This window comes from Chelonia mydas, chromosome 1 (genome assembly GCF_015237465.2).
Source record: "Chelonia mydas isolate rCheMyd1 chromosome 1, rCheMyd1.pri.v2, whole genome shotgun sequence".
Taxonomy (NCBI): Eukaryota; Metazoa; Chordata; order Testudines; family Cheloniidae; genus Chelonia; species Chelonia mydas.
The window spans coordinates 238087405-238102293 of NC_057849.1; the positions used below are offsets into that span (position 1 = coordinate 238087405).

The window sequence follows — 14889 nt, forward strand, 5'->3', positions numbered from 1 at the left end:
GTCAAGAACGCCGTTAAGGCAGCACTTCTATTCTGAGCTCAGCACATTAAGATATTACTTGAAAAGGACTTACCAAAACAAACAAAAACTGGATAGGTAATTATGAAGTCTTCACAGGCTTACAACAAAACAAAAGCATTAAAAAAGGCACCTCTGGCACCTTACTTTCTAAGAGCGGTAACACTTATTTCCCCCTCAGTGGTCATAGGGATAAATGATCGTAGAGCATGTTGAGCTCAGTGCTGTTTATTTGTTTAGCCCCAACCCACACGTTTGGTCCTATACACAACATAAAATGAAGATCGCTCCTGGTCCTGAACATGGTTATTTGCAGGAATTTTTCTGTTTGCTGCTTTGTGGCCGTACAGGCACAGATGAACAGTACAGGTTGCTGATGGTCCTACATTCAGCCAACCAAATCCCACAGACAGATTTTGACTGCTGCAGGCAAGTATTTTTGTGAGGAAGGCAACTTTCAAGGAGGGGTTTCCCTCCCTCTCCTTCCTCCCAGGTGGCACCCCTTTTCCTAAACATTTTAGCATTTCATGACTGGCTCAATTTCATACTTCAGTGCTTTGGTTTGAGTTCTAGGGGGAAGTGTCCTGCATAGGTGAAAATCAAATGAAGGGAGGATATTCTAGATCCTTTAATCATTTCAGTGTGAGCATCTTCTGAAAGTATATTATTCCTTTAATTAAAAAAGAAAATTAGAAAAAAACTAGATACAATCAGTTATAAAAATATATCGTCGCATTGGTTGCATAGTCAGAAGTGGCAATGTGGAGTAATAGCTACTCAAAACTTTCATTTGAAAAGCCAGTGTATAAAGCATATAAAAAGAAAATACTTGAAGTTGTTCAGATGTAATCAGCATAGGCTGAAGAAAATCAGTTTGCCATTTCAGGAATGGAAAAATGCTTCATGTAGATGCAAGACCTAAGATTACATCTTGTTGTCTGACACGTGCAATTAGCAAGGTGGAAAGGCAGCAGTCTTGTATGATCCCAAAAGGGGAGAGGAAAAAAGGCAGTTTGGGTTGGGGGCTTTTACTCCTCAAAAAGGCATTCCCTGGTTGGCTGAGTTAAACAAGCTGCCACAGTGCCTGGGGTAATCTCCAGCTTTATAAATTAGAAAAGTAAACCATCTAGCCCATCCCACAAGGGACAATGCTGGATTGTTCGCTGCACAGTGTTCTCCTAGTTCGTTAAAACCAGTTTTGAAATCTCTCAATTGATGGAGTTTCCAGGACAACTTGTGGGAGATGACTCCGCAGTCTGCACTACTCGCAAATGTTTCTCAATGTTTAGTCTGAACTTCCCTGGAGATGTAACTACTATTAACGTAAATTTGAACAAAGGATCATCTTACATCGGTTTCACTCCAGCATCCCTCACTCGTTGGTTATATTCCCCACCCTTGGGCAACGTATGGTCAAGCTATACTTACTACCAGGGCTGTCAAGTGATTAAAAACATTAACTGAGATTAACTGCAGTTTAAAATCACACTATTAAACAATATCAGAATGCCATTTATGTAAATATTTTTGGGGTTTTAGTATATTTTCAAATATAGGATCAGGGCTGGGGGCTCTGGGCTTCCGTCCTGCTCGGTGCTTCAGCCCCCCTTGCATGGGCAGCACGTGAACCGCTGGCTGGGCGAGACTAGCTCTCAGCCCCACCCCTTCTGCCTGAGGCCCCCCCGCCTTTTGCCCTCCTGCCGGAGCCAAGCATTACCCCCTCCCCCCCCCCCCGGCAGCCACCAGCCCAGTCCTGCCCCAGGCTAGCCCCCCAGTGCGGGCAGCCACAGCCCCACCCCAGAGCGCCAGGAGGCGCATGGCCCCAGCCCACCCAGACCCAGAGCACGGGTGGCCACACCCCCCTCCAGCCCCAGAACGTGGGCGGCCCCAGCCGGAGCACTGGGGGCTGGAGCTGCATGCAGGGAGCAATGCTAAGCAGAGGGTGGGGCCATGCCTGGCTGTTTGGGGAGGAACAGCCTCCCCCGGCCTATGCAACCCACTGCCCATGCCCCCTCAGGGTGCAGGGCTCCAGCCCTCTTGCTGCCTGGGAAGCTGTGGGCTTGGATTTCTTCAACCCCTCCCCGGCTGCCCGGGAAGCTGTAGTCTGGGACTTCTTTAATCCTTCCCCTGTTGCCCATGGAGCTGCAGGCTGAGACTTCTTCAGCTTCCCTGCTATGGGCTTAACGTGTTAATTTTGTTTTCAGTTAATCACAGGCATTACATGTGATTGACAGCCCTGTTTACTACCACATTTTTCTTCCAAACAGTCTTTCAGACCCTTAATTGTGTTTACTGCTTTTCTTACCATCTCTCCAATTTGAAAATCTTCCTGATATTGAGATGCTCAGAAATGAACACAATATCCTGGCTTGTACTATCAGTGCACCAGAAAAAACCCATTTCCTTCCTGATCTATGCGGTGAAGACTGTATGCAGCCCTAAGCCCCATTCTTTTTTCTGCTGTAATTGCACTGCAAGCTCTTAGTCCATTTTCTGACCACCAAGCTTATGTTTCTTTTGGTGTCGCTGCTTTTCAAGTGCCTTCCACTCATCATGGGTTGAGGGGAAAGTACCAAAGAGATAAAACTACCCACTTAAAAACGTTCATCCCAATTACTGCTCAGCATCCTGCTACACTGCTTAATGGCCAGGCAGGTATGGCGATGCCAACGTGTGTAATACATTAGAAAATCCCAGCACCCAAGTGGGTCTACTGGGATCTGTCATCACTAGGGCCCTATCAATTTCACATCTGTGAAAAACATGTCACGGACCGTGAAATAAGCCCTTCCCCGTGAAATCCGATGTTCCCTTGTTCCTAGGAGCGCCCCAGCAAAGAGGGCTCTTCGCTCCAGCTGGGCAGGGGAGGAACAGGACATGTCCATCTCCTCCTGCACAGCTGCTCTGGGGCGAGGGGTGGGGAGGAGACTTGTGGAGTTATGTCCACAAGTCTCAGCTGGAGGAGGCTTGTGGAGTTGTGTCCGATCTGCCGTGTGCTGCTGGGAGCACCCCAGCAAAGAGGGCTCCTACATCTGACTGGGCAGAGGACGGACAGTCCAGCTCTGAAGGCAGCACAGAAGTGAGGGTGACAATCCCATTACCTCCCCTACTACAGGTTTGCAACGCGCCCCCCCCCCCCCCACTACCCCCCAAGCCCCTTTTGGGTCAGGACCCCCACAGTTACAACACTCTGAAATTTCAGATTTAAACATCTGAAAATGTGAAATTTACCAATCTTCAAATCCTATGGCCGTGAAATTGACCATAATGGACAGTGAATTTGGTAGGGCCCTAGTCATCACTGGTTGTGATCTGAGGCATAAATTACTTACTACAGCATTTACAATAAAGCTTAGCTAATAAACTCCGATATCAGAATCAGAGTCTTTACTCTCTCCTCCATAACTGTGACTTTAGTCCTCTACAATAAGCTGGAATGATGGTGTGACAGGCACCCTGAGAGATGCAGCCTGATAGTTCACAGTGGATTCTACACACAGTAGATTTCTTATGGAGTAACAGATTTAGTACCAATTCCTCCACAGCACATGCAGGGGACTAACATTGCTGTCATCTTCCTCCAATCAGAGACAGATTGGGAGGTAACAGTTGTGCTCTAAGAGGTATAGGTAGGTGGACCATACTGTATGCACTTGGCAAGTTTGCCTCCGGGTAGTATGCATCAGTGAGAGATTTCCTACTGATTAGAACCTGTGACACTTGTTTTACAAGGATGAGGAGACTGCTTGAAGAAGAGTGCTGAAATTATACACACTACCACCCTGCAGCCCTATTTTTCAAATGGGATGGTCCTGGACAGAGAGTCTAAGAGTCCTCTGCAGAATGACGTGTGTCCATCTCACCCATGTGCTCCCAGACAGATTTCTGCTGAATTTCCTGGAAAAGCAGCTTTTGTTGGAGGCTCTTTAGACTGTCCAAGACCTCTGGAGAGAGATACTGAGGGGGCATCTTGTTTTCCTGTTCTTGATCCTCCTCTTCCTCTTCCACCACCAGATCATCAGGAGGCAAAGGGGAACATCTGGAGATGTAGCCCTGGTCTGATTGCACTGACTGTCTCTGATCTTTGCATGGGTTATTGAAAACCACCTGCTGCTGCTGCTGCTCTTCAGCACCCTCTTGACAGAGAGATGGCTCAGAAGGAATGACGCTTTGCTGGTAAAGAGAGAACATTAACCCCTCCAGCTGCTGCCTCACTTCATTTGGGAGGTGGTTTGCAGATCTCTGGTTGTCTGATGGTGGGACATCAAAATCTTCATGAAGGATGATGCTGTTCCTCATTGGGACACTAGTCTCCAGCAGAGGGATTCCTTCCATCCAATCCATGTTGGTCAGCACCTGATGACTAGTTGCATTTTTACCTCCGGGAACAGAAATTGGTTCCACCATCTGAACTGGAGGTGCCTCATCCACGGGAATCATCAGGGTCTGGAAAGTTGGATCCCCCTGGGGATTAAGCTGAGGCTGCAGTTTAAAACTTTCACCCTCATCTTCATTCACATGGAGGATAACTGTGCAACAGCCATTGGGATCAGGCTCTTGAACATGCAGCTGCTGTTTCATAATTACCTGTTCATTACCCAGCATTAATTCCTCTGGTATTTCCCTATCCAGAGACTGCAGGTCCTCCTCATCTTCCGAGCATGTGGTCTCTCTCTCAAACCAATCAGGGTGCTTTGTCTGCCATTCCTGGAATGTCTGTACTGCCTCCTTCAACTTCCAGCCATTGGAATTTTCAGCGTAGTTTTCAGCAGTGATCTCCCGGATTTGATGGATCCGCCCTGGTTCGAACTTCTCCATATCCTGGATCAGGAAGTAAATGTCCTCAAACCTGTCCATCAGCTGGTACTTGGATGTGACATTGAATGGGTCAGGAATATCCTTATCCTCACTTATGCCCTCAAAATAGCAAACTATATACATGCCAAAACAAGCCGGCTTCTTGAAGTCTGGCAGGATCAAATTCAAGGCTGGCGTGAACATGTCTCCAGTAGGCTGCCATTGATCTTGCTTGAGACACACAGCTGTTCCCTCCTTCCCAAGCATAGCCTGCCATTTAGCCCGGGTGCCCCGAGAACACAAAATGATGATCTTTGAAGATAGTTCTTCCATTTCCTTTTTCTGTCGAGTAAGCCAGGGTAAGGCCCCAATCTCTGAAATCTGATGCTTTTCCAGCAAATCCAGGACTACCTCAGTACCACAGACTGTGATCAAGAACTGGGCAAACTTCAGCACCACATCTACATAGAGTGGGTGGTCAGCAGAGTACACAATCCAAACCTTCCGGGGCCTCAGGGATGGTGGAGTTAGCTGTGGAGGTAACAGCTCTGAAAAAAGGTGAAAAAAGTACAATTGTTCATTCCAATAACATTTGCTGAAGCAGTATCAACACAACATGGCAAGATCCAACCTCCATAAAGCCAGAGAGATGGTCCTTTGACATGGCCCCGCCTCCCTCTCCTGATGTTCTACCACAAGCAAAAAAAAAAAAAAAAAATCAAGCTTAGCTTTAGGACACACAGATGGACAAACGCAGTCACAGCCCATTCTCATCTCATGTGCAGATCCATAGTTTCTAAAGGATTTCATTAGATAAAGCAGCAGCCCCCTGGGGGAAGGCAAAAAGCTTCACACCTGGGTTGTTCTCTGTCCAAGGCCACTAGTGCTCCATAAGTCCCTTTTGGTTAAAGAGAACAGCTTTAAAGCTGCAGAGCAATATTTTGGTATCAAGAAACATCAATAGCAAATTAATCCTAGTATGGACTCCAAAGGGCAGTTAAGGCAGGTTCCTAGAATGTGCAGCATGAAGGGATTCTCCTACACCAGGGGTAGGCAAGCTATGGCACGCAAGCTGATTTTCAGCGGCACTCACACTGCCCGGGTCCTGCCCACTGGTCCAGGGGGCTCTACACTTTAAATGAAGCTTCTTAAACATTTTAAAAATCTTATTTACTTTACATACAATAGTTTAGTTATATATTATAGACTTATAGAAAGAGGCCTTCTAAAAACATTAAAATGTATTACTGGCACGCAAAACCTTAAATTAAAGTGAATAAATGAAGACTCAGCACACCACTTCTGAAAGGTTGCCACCCCCTGTCCTACAGCATTGAAAGTATCTCTTACCATGGCTGCTGTATTTCCTATGTTGGTGGCCTGAAAGAGAAAAAAAAATACTTGGTCAAATCTAAAGAAATTTAAATTATGTTTTTAGATTGTACCCTTCAAAGACCAGAAAGCAAACACCTTACACTGGGGGATCTCTGATAGCAAACCTAGTGAAAATCACTGTGTGAAGATTAAGGACTCCACTCACAAAGTCTCTTCCATAGCCAGCTACACAGTCTGCCTCACTGCATCTCTCCCCTAGAGAGGAGAGGGGCTGCACCTAAAGTCAATCCTCTTCTCCTCTCTGACCCATCAAAGTCTCTGCCTAGAGAAGGAGAACATATTTGCCAAACCAGCTCAGACAAAAATGATCATCACAGAGAGTTGTATTATATCATTGTGACAATTGCCAGAAAACCTGGGTTCTAGTCCCAACTCTCTGCCACTTGCTCAATGTGTCACCTTGGACAAGTCACAATCTTTGTGCCTCACTCTCTCTTTGTAAAGTACTCTGATGAAGTGCTACATAAATGCAAAATATTTCAGCAGAACTTGTTTCTACAGACACCTTGAGATCTAGTATCATCAGTAGTTTGGCTAAATAGGCAGTTTCAGTTCTGCAGGGCTCTCACGTTTCACAGAACTGGAGAAGCAGATCTGCAGAAACTTAGCTTCAGTCCTATGGGAACACAGAAAATACACAGAATGGAACAGCGAAGCCCCATTTCTTTGGTGTTAGATTCGCCAAGAGTGGAACCCCAGGAGACATAAGAGACTTTCAGTTAACTGGGTGTCTGGAAAAAGTTTGGGTTGCTTTGCATTAGGATGCTACATGAGCCCTGGGACCCAGGCTGAAGGAAAAGTTAATACTGGCAGTTCCCTGATGGCAGAGCATCACACAAGGATTCAGGGAAGTAAATGAAGAGAAATGAGAGAGCGTCACAAGCGTACCTCTGAGCCTCACTCCCCAGCTGACATCATCCTTACCTACTTTTCTTCGGGTCATGCAAATAGCACCGGCTATGACTGATCCCACCAGTAAAATGCAGATGCCAGTGATACACCAGTATAGCCACATAATCGGATCATCTGTGGCACAAGAAGAGCAGAATAAGACAAATTTACATGGCCAAGGAGACTCACCCAGCAACAGAATGCTGCACTGAACACCAGAAGTCAGCTGAACAGCGGCATCCTGTCCCCAAGAGTACTGGGAAGTAGCAGGAAGCAGGAACCCATTAATTCCTCCTTGTAGCACCAAAGTAGCAATACAGCAGTTATGGCTGAGAATGCTTAAACTCCTGTTTTCAGATGCTTAACTTTCTCTCGCTCTTTTGTATGTACCCATGTCCACACCCTACACGTGACTAATAATTTTTGTACAAGGCATGTTTAGTAAGGTATCATGTGAAAATTCATAGTTTGCTGATCAGTATTGTCCTGATAAATTGTGTGTGGCAACAGTCTATGTGATTTTATAAGATTCCATTGTGTGGTGTTAACGCCACATGCTCCAGGCAGAAGTTGGCAAATAGGTCTGTCTTGAACAAAGGAATGTGTGCTTTGCTTAATATGCATTTAAGCTGCAAACAGTCATCAAGCAGGAAGGGAAACAAAAGAATCTCCAGCAGGTGACGAAAAAGCAGCAGGAAACATCCTTTCCCATACACCTTTTGTCTCCTGGTATCCAGCTGGAAATGTTTTTCAAGAGGGGGACTGAAACTATAAAAAGGAAGGACAAACATGTCTCCTGCCCATTCCCAGCACCTGAAGCAACAAAGGAAGCATTTGCTAGATTCTGGAAGAAGAGATCCTGACCCAAGAAGTTTGGTAAGTAAGACTGCTGAATGCATGTAGTGAGAAAACTTTGCTTTGAATCTAACATAGTTTGTTAAATTAGGCATCAGTTGCATTTTGTCTTTATTTTTCTTGTAACCATTTTGACTTTTACGCCTCATTACTTGTGCTCATTTAAAATCTCTTCGTAGTGAATAAACTTGTTTTATTGTTTTATCTAATGCAGTGTGTTTTAATTGAACTGTCTGGAAAACTCCATTTGGGGTGGCAAGTTGTGTGCAAATCATTACTTTTAAAGAGATAAGGGACTTTAAATATAACTTATGTCCAGGAGAGGGCTGGGCTGTACAGGACATACATTTCTGGGGGGAAAACCTAAGACTGGGGTGTGTGCTGGGGTCACCATGCAGAATAACCAAGTCTAGTGAGAGGCAGAGTGTAACCCAAGTGTGGCTGGTAGGCTGCAGTTACACACAGACACTCAGTGTGGCTTGTGTGCTTGAAGACTGTGACCTACTTCATCAAGGCATTGTAAGGCACCCAGTGTTGCTGGTCAGGGATGACACAGCTGCTAATTAGTCTGTATTGTGCCCTCGTATGTCACACACACCTTTTACTGTGTAAATTCAAAATGCCGAGCAAAACAGAAAGTCAGTCATGCTCCCCTGCCCACCCATTGCTTTTCTTTTAAGTGACACACTTCCAAACAAGTAGAAAAGATGCACAGTGTATATATCATATACGAGCTCTCTCTTTTAATACAAAATAAGGCAGCTCTGTTAGATTTCTGCATTCTGGAGTGAACATACCTAAAGCCTGTGTGTGCAGGGTGACTACTTAGAATAATCCCACACCTTGCATGTACTGTCTCACATGCAAGCAAAGTTAGTTTATTATCTGTATTACATATACAGGGAAAATAACCACAAAGAAAGATTTTAATAGGAATGAGTTATTGTCTTACCTGCAGGATATGTAGCTGCAAAGGAATCAAACATAGATCAGAAAGTTAGATCAAGGCTCAGCTATCACCAATAAAATAATGCAAATCTAATGTAGAGGAAAGGAGTCCTCACTTGGAGCAACTGAGGGACATGGGATGACAGCAGAATGTCTCAGACAGTCGGTGCCACAAATGGTAAAGAATGGTTGAATCTGGAGTTGAAACAAATCAGGAAATCAGAAAACAGTACTGGAAGTAACAATAACTCCTCCCTTGAGTGAAAAGAATTGAGATCCTACCTGTATTTTGTATCTGCAACAGGCTTTTAAGTTTTTCTCGATTTTGACAGTGACATTCACACGGTTCTGCTGTCCACTCTGCAGAGACTAACAGACAAAAGGATTACAAGGGAAGGCAGAAGAAAATGGCATAAAGATCTGAAGAAAGGAGGGAAAATGAGGATGAGAACAGTGGGAGTATGTGGGTCACAAGAGGTTATGGTGCTACGCACAGGGAGAGTTTATAATAGACTTTAATAGGAGCTGAGAGCAGCCCTACAGAATAATAATATAGTGAGGGTCCCACAGCAACAAGCAGTGGGACATACATGTTATAATTAAGGCTACGATTTAGTCATGGAGGTCACAGAATCTGTAACTTCCAAAGACCTCTGTGACTTCAGCCCCGTCAGCTGGGAGCTGCAAGGTCCTGCAGCCTCCCACAGCAGCAGGGAGCTGTGAGGTACCCCTGCCACCTGAGGAAGTAGTGCCCCCAAGCTCCCAGCCGCTGTGGGCAGGGAGGGACCCCTGCAGCTCTCTGGCAGCAGGTGGGGTGGGGGCCGCCCTGGAATTCACAGCCACCTGGCATCTGCCCAGCCCCTTCCCATTTTATCATGGATATTTTTAGCAAAAGTCAGGGACAGGTCATGGGGTTCCATTAATTTTTCTTTATTGCCCATTATATCTTTATTACTAAATATATCTGTGACAAAATCTTAGCCTTAGTTATAATACTCTCTTAACTGAATACATGTATTAAGTAGAGATGGGAAAACAGACATTCTGGATCGCTGGCAATTCTGAAAAAAATGGTTTCAAGTCAAACAAAACATTCTATTTTGATTTGAGCATTTTTAATGTTTATTTTAAAATAAAATTAAAGGATGTTTCAAAATAAACTCATTTTGAGCAAAAAACTTAAAGCATTTTGTTTAGAAAGTGTCAAAACAAAATGTTTTGATTTTCTGGACTTCTGTTTTTTTTTTAAAACCTGAAACAATTCAAAATTGACACAAATTTGCAAAATGTTTTGGTATCTCCAAGTTCTCATTTTTTACTAAAATTTGTTTAGTCAAAAAGTTTTGCCAACTCTGGTCTTAAGACTGCATGGTTAAGCACCTAAGTCAGAGACTTCTGAAGCGAAGGTCGTACTAAACAACCTTAATGTGTTTACTAAGGTTATTTAATAAGCGAAGATGAAACATTTAATGTGCAAACTTTTGTTTAGTTCAAACTCAATAGAGTGGTCTTTGCACTGCTACTTGGGTCATTAGAACAGGCAAGTGATTGACATCTATGGACTATGGAATACAACTGATATCCTTGGGACAATATTCCTTATGACTAAGGCTAAGATTCAATCAAAGTATTTTTAGTAGAAATCATGGACAGATCATGGGGCTGTGATTTTTTTGTTTTTTTGCCTGTGACCTGTCTCTGTCCATGACTTTTACTAAAAATACACATGATTGAATCTTGGAGCAGGGGGCGCTGTGGGGGAAAAGTCAGGGGCCTGCTATGGCCCTGGCCCCTGCCAAGGGGTAGAGAGCCCCTGGGGGCCTGCCGCCGGAGGGGGAGGAAGCTCCAGGGTCCACTGCATTGGCAGCTGCTCAGGTGGTTCCCGGGCCCAGCTGCCTGGGGCTGCCAGAGCAGGGGCTGGTGCGGCTGGCTGTGAGACCGCCCAAGGGGCTGGCTGCAGAGCCGTTCTAGCAGCGGCCGGTGTGGCTGTCCCCAGGGCTGCCTGAGCAGCTGGCTCTGGGCCCAGGTGATTGGGCGGCCCGAGGGTCAGCTACACCGGCTGCTGCAGAAGACACGGAGGTCACAGGAAGTCAAGGAATCCGTGATTTCCGCGACCTCTGTGACAGACACGGAGCCCTACTTATGACAATTGGCAGGGCCTTTTTGTTTCTAAGTTGGGCCTTATACCTCTGCCAGTTATCTTTAGCTGTACATGCCACATTAGTGATCCTAATATGCATCAATACACAGAGAGTAAGAGGGATGCTGGGAATGGAAGGAATGGGACAGACTGGCCCGTCTACTCATACACAATTGTTAGCTACACCCTTGCCATGGGGATGGGAAATAGTGTCAATTTTCAGGAGTTTTTTCCCCCCACAAGTTCTCCAGGATAGGCAGACCCCAACACTGATATTTGGGGTTCTTCTTTTGAGAGTCAAACTTCATAGATTATAAGGCCAGAAGGGACTACTGATCATCTAGTCTCCCCTTCTGTGTAAAAGGCAACAGAACTTCTCTGAATTAATTCCAATTTGAACTAAAGCATATCTGTTAGAAAAAACATGCAACCTTGATGTAAATAACTGCCAGTGATGGAAAATCCACCACAACCCTTGGTAAATTGTTCCAGTGGTTAATTACCCTCATTGTTAAAAGTGTGGAACTTATTTCTAGTTTGCATTTGTCTAGCCTCAACTTCCAACCATTGGATCTTTGTCTGCTAGACTGAAGAGCCCTGTTATTCTTTTATTCCCCATATTGGTACTTCTAGACCAGGGATCTCAAACTCAAATGACCACGAAGGACACATAAGGACTAGTACATTGGCCCGAGGGTTGCATCACTGACACCCCCCAACTGCTGCCCGCGCCCCTACTCCACCCCTTCCATGAGGCCCTGCCCTGGTTCTTCCCACCCCTTCCCCACCCCTATTCCAACCCCTTTCCCAAAGTCCCCACCCCAACTCCGCCCCCTCCCAGGCCCTATTTCAACCCCTTCCCCAAATCCCCGCCCCTGCCCTGCCTCTTCTCCGCCTCCTCCCCTGAGCATGTGGCTCCCCACTCCCTCCTGGAAAGCGCTAAGCGCCACCAAACAGCTGTTTGGCAGTGGGAAGCATCTGGAGGTAGGTAGAGGAGTGGGGACACAGCGTGCTGGGGGGGAGAGGGGGGAGGGGGGAGGGGCCGGTGAGGGGAGCTTGGCAGCCGCAGGAAATAACTCAGCGGGGGGGGGGCGCGCAGGGAGCTTGGTGGGCTGCAGCAAATAACTCCATGGGCCGCGTGTTTGAGACCCCTGTTCTAGACTGATCAAATCACCCCGCAATCTCTTTTGCTAACCTGATCAGGTTGAGCTACTTGAGTCCCTCAATATAAGGCATATTTTCTAATTCTTTAATTTTTCTTGTAGCTCTTCTCTGAAACTTGATCCTTCACTCCCCAGCCCCCTAGGAGTAAAATTCCCCAAGCAAATTCAAAATAAATTCACAAAAATAGCTCTTAGGAAATAACTGCTCAGTTGTATTCATGAACTCTCCCTGGATTGGGGTTCATGCTGATTGTTGAGCGAATGTGGAAAAGGGGTTTCAGTTTTGGTTTGTGTCAGCAGAAATGTGAGAGGAAAGATGGTTACCTCATAAATATCATGTGTGGTCTCCTTACATTGCTTTTCCTCATCTGGGAAGCTGGTCACATGGATCCGGTATTGAGCTGACTCCATCCCTGGGTTAAAACTCACCAACAGAGAACTGTCATCTAGACTTTTGCCATCAATACTGGGCTCCCACAGGCTGCCTGGAAGTAGTATAAAATATCCCAGAATTACAAAAACTTTCAGAAGCACTCAAAACGGGCCACCTCTCAACTCCCACAGCTCTGACAGACTGAGACAGACCCGCTTTACCTGTCCGCATACATGGCATGGTTCTTTTCATCACAGGGTCCCTGCAATCTGCAGCAAAAAGACAGTCTGTTAGGTCTTTGCACAGAAATGTTACACTTAAATTCAGAATGTTGAATACACATTTTCTTATTAGAAGTCAGATAATTTTTAGTCTGCTTTAGAAGGGTGGAGCCCTTTGTTTCAGTGCAGCCATCACCAAAGTAATTAGTCACTAAACACAATAATTAAAAGCAGTATATCACTGCTGTCCAAGTGTGGACCATCTTCTCTACTCAGGTCATGCTTTTATGGACCATTCCAGGACAAAGCTTTCTAGTGGCAAAGGACTATTCTGTAGCCTTTGCTGAGGGAAGGTGAGTGCAAAGAGGGAGGTGTGTACTAAGCTCTAAAGAGGTGAGTTATGATTTCATACTGATCTCGGGAAGTAGAGAGGTTCACAGCCACAGATCCCTCCCCTCCACCAAAGATGTCCTGCCATCATCTCCAGTGAGTTCACCCTGGGGTTCCATTCGCTGGAATACTCTTGTTGACTGACGTTCTTCTGCAGTTACCTTGTTTCTCTCTGAGCTTGACTTGGCAGTTTGGATTGTTGAGTTTGTAGAAGATCAACAAGCAGGCTGGCCCAGCCTCAGACATATACGAGCCAACTGACTACTTGGGCTCTACAACTCTCAACCCAGTCTCATCTTCTTCTGCAGGGGTGGTGGGGAGGAGAGGAAGGAAGAACTCACTGCCCACTCTATCCTTCAGCAGAGGGAAAGCTCCTCATAACCTGAACTTCTTGACTTTCATTTGCAGTTTGGGGTCCCACAAATCATAAGCCAAGCCCCAATCAACAGGGAGCTCTGCTGCTCAGTTCCACCTCAAAATAGAAGATTTATGAGAACAAAGGAGGACAGAAGTAGGAGGCACCATTTCCAACTGGTAAGAGTCCAGCATAAATCTGAAAACCTAGAGCCTACCCTGCTTTCCCAACTGCACACTCAGGGTCCTGTGAGTTTCGTGATTTCACACCTGCAGATTTGCTACCAAATTCATCCTTTGCAGCAGAACTGTGTTCAGAATTTAAACTCCTATTAAAATAAATTATGGGCAAATTTTCAAGCCTACGTGCCTAAATTAAGCTCCTAAATCAAATTTTAGGAGCCTAAATAAAGTGGCCAGTGTAGTCAGTGGAGTTCCTGTGAAAAATCTCTTTAGGGGGAAATTTTCAAAGGCACAAAGGGATGTTAGGTACCTAACTAACCCTACTGAGTCACCAGAAGTTGACTGCCTATCTCCAATTTTGCCTTTGAAAATCTTCCCCTAAATATGACTTTAGAAGCCTAATTGTAGGCACTCTGGTTTGAAAACTTTGGCTTATGTTTTTAGCCCTCATGGTTATGAAGATAACTGACAAAGTGAAATGCATGCAGTGCTGTTTCTAGTTTGTAGAGAGCCTGAAAGATTAGCTCACAGGTGTGAACTGCCTCATTCACCTCAACAGGGGTCACTTCACTTATTTCACTGCTGAGCATTTTAGCAGAAACACCCAACAAATGCATTTACTCCAGAATCCACACTGTTGCCCAGATTGGCTACTGTATTGGCTATTATTTTTCATATTTAATTCTGAATCTCAATTTTTAAAACACTTATCTGAAACTGCTTCAGAATTTCCACTTTACCACACTGGAACCCTGCAGAATCCAGGAACCAGGCCAAAGAATTTCAGCCCAGCTTTTCATGGAACACATAATGACTTGTGCACGTCTCCCTCCACAGGAGTCACTGTTATCTAGAGTGAAAGTTTATTCTCTGCACTCTACTCTCCAAGCAGAGCCTTATATTTCTGGGGTCTGCGACACTAACTATATAGGCTTCTGAAAGCCTGAATGTGAAGGGTATAGTGTGCTGCAGCACAGGACCTGGTGTACGTACTTTGCGGAGGAACCACAGTAGCCCTGTGAAAGCGTGGACTGAATGTTTACTTTTTGCAGTAGGAGAAGAGAGCAGGTCTGACAATTCTATCAGCAATCTGGCTCCCTAACTATGCTTGTTCATGAGTCATATTCCAGTTTGTTTGATCTGGTCTGGCTTGGAAATGAG

At 45.3% G+C, this 14889-nt stretch overlaps 1 protein-coding gene across 2 annotated transcripts in view; it reads right to left on the reverse strand.

The window, feature by feature from the left end:
* Positions 1 to 230: 230 nt before the first annotated feature.
* Positions 231 to 14889, reverse strand: part of IL17RA (interleukin 17 receptor A) — a 44416-nt gene continuing 29757 nt past the window's right edge. Inside the window, exons 6-13 of one of the 2 annotated variants that reach the window (XM_037877783.2) lie at positions 12802 to 12849; positions 12532 to 12692; positions 9187 to 9273; positions 9021 to 9099; positions 8909 to 8923; positions 7135 to 7236; positions 6166 to 6195; positions 231 to 5363 (exon numbers count right to left, since the gene is read on the reverse strand). In XM_037877783.2, coding sequence (XP_037733711.1) covers positions 3844 to 5363; positions 6166 to 6195; positions 7135 to 7236; positions 8909 to 8923; positions 9021 to 9099; positions 9187 to 9273; positions 12532 to 12692; positions 12802 to 12849 — 2042 coding nt within the window. In that variant the 3' untranslated portion in view covers positions 231 to 3843. The remainder of the gene's footprint in view (positions 5364 to 6165; positions 6196 to 7134; positions 7237 to 8908; positions 8924 to 9020; positions 9100 to 9186; positions 9274 to 12531; positions 12693 to 12801; positions 12850 to 14889) is intronic. The other variant, XM_037877787.2, reaches the window with a different exon arrangement.